The 9,076-nt window shown below is 34.7% G+C and overlaps 1 protein-coding gene across 1 annotated transcript; it reads left to right on the top strand.

The window, feature by feature from the left end:
* Window positions 1-741: 741 nt before the first annotated feature.
* On the top strand, window positions 742-2,034 carry LOC137742764 (uncharacterized). Its single transcript, XM_068482711.2, has 2 exons — window positions 742-1,493; window positions 1,610-2,034. Exons 1-2 carry the CDS (start codon window positions 1,088-1,090, stop codon window positions 1,801-1,803), a joined length of 600 nt encoding a protein of 199 aa, XP_068338812.2. The 5' UTR covers window positions 742-1,087; the 3' UTR covers window positions 1,804-2,034.
* The last annotated feature ends 7,042 nt before the right edge of the window (window positions 2,035-9,076 follow it).

Here is a 9,076-nt window from a genome sequence, read left to right as displayed (position 1 = left end):
TGTGGTAGAGCTAATTGCTTAGTCCAATAATATGTTAGTACATATTTTATTGTTTTAAATAATTATATACAAACTCGGGTTTGAAATCCACCGCTGGTATGGAAGCTAAACTTGTGGTTAGGGAGAGGCTAAAATGTCTTTGTCAGTCTTCTCGACCCTCAGAATGGGTGGATAACCGTGGCTTGCTATCAGTTTTCTCATTTTAAAAAAAATAATTATATACAAAATGTCCATTAATAAAAATCTAATATCCAGTTCAAGAAATAAAAATCAAATATTCAAACAACCAGTAAAATAATCTTCAACCCAAATAACAAATAGAAAGAAAAAAAACATAATTATAGTATAAAATATTTACTACATAAAACACCAAAATTACGTTAATGAAAAAATTAACTAAATTGCTAACGTTTTTTTTTTTATATACAACAAGGGAAAGTATTTAATAAAATGACCACAATCATAATAAGTTACGATAGATTGATCTTTTTTCCACTATCCCAAACATAAAAATTATTAAAATGAAATCATGAACCAGTAATAGCATCTACCAAAAAAATTTACTTCTCTGTAAACACGTGCCAAAAAAGTACAATCGAAAAAAGCGGCCATCCACTAGATATCTTCAATAATTTAGATAAATTACGTCACAATACGATTGAAATCCTGAAATACTAATAGGAAAAGACCCTTCCGCGTCCCCTTCTCTATTTAACCGGAAATAGCCAGTACCCGGTCACCACTCTTGGAAAAGTCGTGTTGATTTCTAGGTTACCCCTTATCTTGTCGTGGGTATAAATACAGACGAGGGCGGGGGCTGATTTAAAGCTCTATCCCCAATTCTATTGTATTTTCCCTTTTGCCGTCGTCGGATTCTGGTTATTACAGTTATACCAATCAGGTTATGATAGCTGTCGGCTACCGGAAATTTGGGAGCCGAAGCTCTTCCCCTGCTCTCGGCTTCCCTCGCCCCAGGTATTTCCGATACCGACGCTTGAGGTAATCGGTAACTGCTCCACCCGAATCGCCACAAAAGTAGTTATTTCCGTTTTAGTCCTATAGATATTACATTATTTTTTTACGGAGCATGCCCAGCCCGAAGAGTTCTAGCCGGAGGGGGCAGCAGGAAGAGAAGAACCGCAGGCCGAGACCGCTCTCCGACAGATCGTCGTCGTTCCACGGCCAGTTTCCAGAGGTGGCGACGCAGCAGCTTCGGAGGCCGAAAACGGTGCCGGACATGGCGTCGTTCAGGAACGCGGTGGGAACGATGGCGTCGTCGATGGATTTACGGCCAAAGCTGACGAAGCTGCTCCTCAACGTTACGATCCAGGGGAGCGTCGGGGCCATACAGGTCGTGATGTCGCCGGAACTGACGGTAGGAGATCTGGTCGCGGCGGCCGTGCGGCAATACGGGAAGGAAGGTCGCCGTCCGATCTTGCCTTCCGTCGAGCCGTCGTTGTTCGACCTCCATTACTCGCAGTTCAGCTTAGAAAGTAAGCGTTTATTGTCTTTTCGCCTTATAAAATCAACGTCCCCGATTTAATTTCGTATGCGATTGATTGACACGTGTCCGGCGCGTATTGATTGTGGTAATTATCTGTGGGGCCAGGTTTGGATAGGGAGGAGAAGCTGATGGAGTTGGGATCCAGGAACTTTTTTCTGTGCCCTAACGCAAAAGCCGTGGGCGGGGGCGGTGGCGGTGGCGGTGGAGCGATGGCGTCGTCCGCGTCATGTTCAAAAGAGGCGGAGAAAGTTTCAAGGAATGGGTTTGCGTGGCTGAAGTTCATGAATTTCATGTTGTAGTTGGGATTAATTAGTTTGGCCACAATTAATTAAATGTTAATTATTTGAAAATTGCATGTGGCAGTGTATATATGTAGGTGTGTCGTAGAAGAAGGTTTTCTAATTCAGGATTTTATTAGCACAAGAAAATGGCTTAATAATAAGCTTTAGAATTTTGAAGGGAGCTTTCTCTTGATATGTGTAATGTTCCTTGAATTATATAATAAGCACTTGCAATTTGTACAGTTCAAATTTTGGTTGTATTTTACATCAATTATGCATCTTTAGCCATTCAAAAAAATTTGAATGGGTCTTTCCTGCATTTTCAAGTTTGCCCACTCACTTTAGCACTCCATGTATCAGTTGTATTTTTTTTTTTTTTTTTTTTTTAACAAAAAGGGTCCGACACTTATTACTACGGTACTTACTGTGAGTACAAAAGGTAATGATAAGGAATCTAAATTTATAGACAAAATTACAAATTAAATAATATGTTACTAATGAAAATGAACACGTTTATCAAATCTTAAATTATACCATCAAATTTTATGTCATTAATTTTAAAAAAAAATTATCTATAAATTTAATCTTCCTATCGAGTATAAAAATGTTATTATAAATTAAAAATAAGAAGATAATTTAGGGTAAATCTCTAATATGTATAATAATTGATATATTATTTAGATGAGGAGTGTAGTTATAATATTTAATGCCGCCTCATCCGTCTTCTGTTATCATGATTAAAGTGTGTAAAACCCTCCTCCATTATTATTGTTTGATTAAAAAGGATGTGTACAAATCACCAGCGAGATTATGGTAGGGCACGCGTAACCGCTAACTTGTAAGTGGTGGTTGGTCAGTGTAATCATTCACTAGTATTATGATCGGAACACGAATAGTATATCACATGTTTTTATATAAGTAGTGAAATTTTTTATGTTTTTAAGTTATTAACATTTTAGCATACATATCCTACTATTTGTATGGTGACACATGATGTACAATTCCGTATTTCGGTCACACTAAAAAATCTCTCCGTATATACTCATTTTCTAATTTGGCAAATCAAAAGATGAAACGCAAATAACCATTTACCACAGTGGTAGAAAAATATTGAGCCCTTACATAAGGACATGGGTTTAAACCCCGTCAATAGCTACTCTAACAACTAATATAACAAAATCTATTGTTTGATTAAAAAAAAAATGATGATTCAATCTTTTGTTTTTAAAAAGTCTAAGGAAAATTAAACAACATATGTACTATTATTTAAAACAATAAAACATGTGCTAAAATATTATTCGGCCAAATCTAAAATGCAAGTATACAAAGTATACACTAGTGAGTATCTAAGTATTATCCAAAGTTATTTGAAGAGTGTCAATTTTTAAAAGTAGTTTCAATGAAAATAAAATCACTCAATAGTTTAATAGATACATGCTCTTTGTTCAAAGGGATCACCATTTTTGGATAAAAAAAAAGGGCTAGTTGTAAGGCCCGTTTCACATTAAACTTCGACGATCCAAACATTTTATTTTGTAAGTCTCAATTCATAGATCATTTTTGCAAAAATTCAATTTAATCTGAAAACCACATGATGCAATTTCATTGTTTCTTGTAAAACAAATTGTTCGTCAATTTCTTTGAACTCAAGTAGATGTCTCAAATATTTTCAACTTGGCTTATATTTTGCAAAAATGATCTACGAGGTCCAACTTGAAAAATAAACAGTTCAAATCGTTAAAGTTCGATGTGCCATGAGTTCCATAACTAATCCCCATTTGACATGAACGTTGTATTTTAGTTTAGTTGGGAAATATATATATATATTTTTTAAGTTTGTTCAGTAGACCATGTTAAACTGTCTTTTAAATAGAGGTGAGTTCTATTTGTACTGGTGACCCTTATTTCTTTTTCAGACAAGTAGTATAATGTAATGTGATCTACTAAAATGTATTTTTATATGCTTAACGATATATGATCAGACCTGGCAATTCATCAACTTTTATACGCGAGAACTTCAGCCCTCGACTTGGTCGTGAAAAGTATATGGTCACTTCGTTGACTTGCAACTTGTAAGATTAATGGGATCATATGCCAGTCACAGAAAGAGAACAACTTGCCTTCTTTTTTTTTTTTTTTTTTGTCAAAAAGAACAAATTGCTTTAATTATCGTGCTTATGGGCGTCGAGCCTTTTTATCAGTGTTCTAAAAAAGGATCTAGGTGGCCATCTAGACACTGGGCGCGGTAGTGCCGATGCAATTAGGTAGGCGCTCTTAGGGGTCTTGGGCGATCTAGGCAGCTGTCTAGGTGGCGGTCTAGGCAGAGTGGAGGTTTCATAGGAAGAAATTCCATCGCTTCGACTCCCTCTCTCTGTGCACCACAACTTTCTTAGTTGTTGCTCCCTATCTCTGAAATCCATCGAAGAAGAGGAACTTACAGCGCAAAACAGAAGAAGAGGAAACAAAAAAAAAAGGAAGAATGTACAGAAGGAAAACGAAAAGAAAAAGAAAGAAGAAGAAGTAGAAAGGAAAGAAGACAAAGACTATGAGAAAAAGGAAAGAATAAAAATGAATAAACATTTTCAATTTTCAAGGCATCAATAAAGGAGACCATTGACTGATGTAAGGGATAGGGACTAGGGGTGAAGGGTAAGGGTCACACCACACAAGTGGTGTTTTTGGAAATTGACTGATGTAAGGGATGGGGACTAGGGGTGAAGGGTAAGGGTCACACCACACAAGTGGTGTTTTTGGAAATTTGGGAGGATGCATGCACCTTTTCACATATTTTTATTTTTATGACAATTAGATATAATCATTCAAAATATCTTAACTAATATGGCATATATGTGTGTTTTTAAATTTTGAACTTTGGATACTAATTTTGCATTTTATCATTTTATTTAGTTATTATTGTATTCATGAATTTCATACAAGTATAATTTTTTGTAAGTGTCAATATGCACTTACTTACAAGATATACAAGAAATTTACCTAAATCCGCCTAGGCCACTTAGGCACGCGCCTAGACTCTGCCTAGGCGCTAGGCACCAGCCCGTCCCCTGACTAGCGCCTAGCGTTTTTTAGAACCTTGTTTTTTATACAAAGACATGAGTTTTCAATGCTTATGAATATGTTATTTAGGTGGATTGTGACCACTGGCTGATGCAGGGGAAGGGATCAGCTGATCCTATTTGGTGAATCTTCATATATGATTTGGATGCTATTCATTTGAAGGTTGTAGTTGTCCTACATATATGATCTCCAATTGCTTGATAAAATGTCTTAAAGAAGAGTTGTCATTCTTATTATTTTAATTATATCCTTTTAATTATATTCTTGCTTGATAAAATGTCTTAAAGAAGAGTTGTCATACTTATTATTTTTTATAAAAATATCAACTTGGGCATTATATTCTTGCTATGTGTTCAAGTAGTGAATTTTCTCAATTGAAAGGAATTGGTAGTGATAGGGCTTTTACCACGTGCAAAAGTAGGGATAAAACACTTAAAAATATTTGCAAAAGTACAAGGTTATCGTAGTATAGCAACTCAAGTAAGGTCGTTTTCCACAATGATTGAATGAATAATTTATGTAGATACCAAATCTTAATTAATTATTTGAAGCAAAGATTGGAAAATGTCGATTTTGAATTTAAAAATAATAAAAACGAATTTAATTAAAAAGGTTAAAGAAATTAGCAAAGTAAAGAAAACAAAAAAAAAAAAACGTTTTGAAAACCAAATTATAAAAGCCTTGGGTTCCGCCGTCCCCTTAACAATCCTATGCAATTTTACCAATTACTTATGAATTTCTGCATACATGGTTTGAAGGTTAGGTTTTGCTAATGCATATTTTCCTCGTGATGCTCAAGCAAAAACATATATTTAACATGCAATCCGTCTGTTATGTTCAGATCAAATATAAATATGCTATACTCATTAAGCTTTGTGAAACCCTTTGAAAAACCATGCAACCCTTAAGAGCGTGATCCTTAAGTGAACTTACAATTACTAATCACTAGAAGCCCTCTCCAATTTCAGGGTGATGTTCCAACAGAAATTGCATCAAATTACTTGTCTAAAAACCCTAATGGTCGCAAATCACTAACACAATTAGATAGTTTAATCACGATGATTAATAATTCAAAGCAAGCATGCATCCATTCATAAGCAAATTAATAAAATCACATATTCATGCTAAGGCTCATGGCTTCGCCCGAGCAAACGGAAATTAGTTACGAACAACTATAAAAACTAAAGAAAATATATTAACTAGAAAAAGGATTGAAAACACCTTGTAGGTAAAAAGTCTGAAGTTCCAACAGAAATTGCATCAAATTACTTGTCTAAAAACCCTAATGGTCGCAAATCACTAACACAATTAGATAGTTTAATCACGATGATTAATAATTCAAAGCAAGCATGCATTTATTCATAAGCAAATTAATTAAATCACATATTCATGCTAAGGCTCATGGCTTCGCCCTAGCAAACGGAAATTAGTTACGAACAACTATAAAAACTAAAGAAAATATATTAACTAGAAAAAAGATTGAAAACACCTTGTAGGTAAAAAGTCTGAAGTTCTCCAAAATAATGCATGCGTTCTCCCACCAAAACCCTAATGGCTAAAAAGCCTTATTTATACTACTCCAAATTAAAACCCTCATAGAAAAGGTTTTCTAAAACTAGGAAATAAAATAACAAAATAATAACTAGAAACTACATTTCTATTATGACTAGGAAATCTGCCCAGCAGAGAAATAACCACATTTCTAGACCTTCAGGGCTCCAAAACAGGCCCAAAATGACTCAAATTAACGATTAGGACCTCCTCTTCAAGTTCTAAGAAGAGCCCAAGTCCAAAATCCGTCATCTTCCAGCCCAAAAGTCGCAAATAAGCTTTGCAACCCAATCTACCAGCACTGCACGCCAGACATAAATTAATTCGCCATGATCAGATGCTTCGAGATGAAACTATGAAATTTTGATACAACCTTCTTGACAGATTCATGAACCCGCTCCAATTGAAATCACTCAAAAATTCCACCGTTTGATTACTTTATGCTCAAAACAAGTTCACATGTTCTACATTAAAAACACATAGCAAAACATCAAAATCTCACCAAAATAATAACCAAAATATACCAAGAATAGGGAATAAAATATAGTATAAAATCGACCCATCAGGTAGTCTTGCAAAAAAAATGGTGGAGATGGGGAGGAAATTAATATATAATCATGTGTATTTGCTAATTATGTTTCCTTTGGTTATACCGGTTGCTATTGCTTTAGTGGAGAGAGTCTTTTTCCACTATTAATATTGTGAAATGGGAGATCAATGGTTGAGTGATAGCACGATGGTCTATATTGAGAGCAATATTTTTTTCCATTGATAACGAAATTATATTGCACAATTTTCAAAATATGAAAACATGTCGTGGATAATTGTAACTTTTGTTGTTATTTGTTCAATAAACTATGAATGATGAAACTATGGTTTAATTTCTAAAGTTATTATATATCTAAAAAATGTTTGTGAACTTTTATATGTGGTCCTCCAAATAATTTTTCTTGGATCCGCCACTGATTGTGACTCAATGTAGACTCCACTTTTGAAATACAGTTTTAATCCTATTATGTAACAATGAAGAAGAACAACAAATATGCGATATTAAGTACAAATGACACACAATAATACTTTTACGTGGTAAAACCTGATAGGATTTTTAGTACCTGCACAAATAGGGTTAAAATCACTGAAAATACTTGCAAGAATACAAGATAATTCTAGTATAAATGCTCATGCAAGGTCGTTGTCCAGATTTTATCAAAGATTTGAGATTTATGAATTTGAAAAGATTAGATAAACAATAAAAAAATTGGAAATTTGGAAATAATGGCAGCAAAGAAGAAAAACGTATTTTAAAATTAACAATTTAGAGAAATCTAGGGTTTAGCTGTCACCGTCTCAATCCTATGCAATTCTATCAATTACTTGTGAATTTCCGCATACATGCTTTGAAGGTTAGATTTTCCTAATGCATATTTTCCTTGTGATGTTCAAGCGAAAACTTATATCTAACATGCAATCTGTCTGTGATGTTCAGATCAAATATAAACATGCAAGACTCATCAAGCTTCGTGAAAACCCTTTAAAAAACCATGCAACCTTTAAGAGCGTGATGTTTGACTTAAGTGAACTTACAACTACTAATCACAAGAAGCCCTCCTCAATTTCAAGGTGATGTTCCAATAGAAATTGCATCAAATTACTTGTCTAAATCAATCAATAAAATATATAAATAGTTTCGCAGTGATTAATAATTCAAAGCAAGCATGCATCCATTCATAAGCAAATTAATAAAATTACATATTCATGCTAAGGTTCATGGCCTAACCCTAGCAAAGGAATTAGTTACACATATTCATAATAAAAATCAAAGAAAATATCATTAACTAAAAAAAAGAATGAAAACACCTTGTAGGTAAAAAATCTGAAATTCTCCAAAGCTTGCTAAATTCTCTCCATGTTGCGTTCAGAACCCTAATGGCTAAAAAGCCTTATTTATACTACTCCAAATTAAAACCCTCCACACAAGGTGCGTTCCCAAACGAGTTATGTCTTTACCATTAGAGGCACTGCAATCTCTTGGAGGTCAACTAAACAAACCTTAGTTGTCACTTCGTTTAACCATGCTGAAATTCTTGCCATAGATGAAACAACTTGGGAATGCTTTTGGTTGAGAGGAGTTGCGGGTTATATTCGAAGCTCTTGCAATCTTTATCTCGTCGTTGATGTCCCGACGGTGATCTTTGAAGACAACGCAGCATGCATTGAACAGCTCAAGAAAGGTTACATCAAACGAGACAACACCAATCACATTGCGTTGAAGTTATTCTTTTCACATCAACAATAAGTGCATCAGAAGATTGAAGTCATGTAAATCCGTTCACAAGATAATCTGGCCGACCTTTTCACCAAATCACTGCTGAAGACGACATTTTAGAAGTTAATTCATGGAATTGGTATGCGTAAACTTTCTGAGTTGTAACTTTACTATTTCTCTTTGGAATTTTGTCAAACTCAGGGGGAGAATCTTGAAGATACTTGCTTGATCTTAATGTAATCTTTTTCCCTACGATTAGGAGCATTTTTCCCACTGGGTTTTTGCTACATAACTAGGTTTTAACGAGGCACCCACATTGGGCTAGTCATATCCCTGATGACATCCCGTAGACGTTTCTTTTGACTTTGCAATTCTCACGCATTTTTCCTTAGACTATGG

The sequence above is a fragment of the Pyrus communis genome, chromosome 11, assembly GCF_041283825.1.
Source record: "Pyrus communis isolate YQ-2024b chromosome 11, ASM4128382v1, whole genome shotgun sequence".
Lineage (NCBI taxonomy): Eukaryota > Viridiplantae > Streptophyta > Magnoliopsida > Rosales > Rosaceae > Pyrus > Pyrus communis.
Note: the sequence above shows the minus strand (reverse complement) of the source record. Positions and strands in the feature narration are given on the sequence as shown.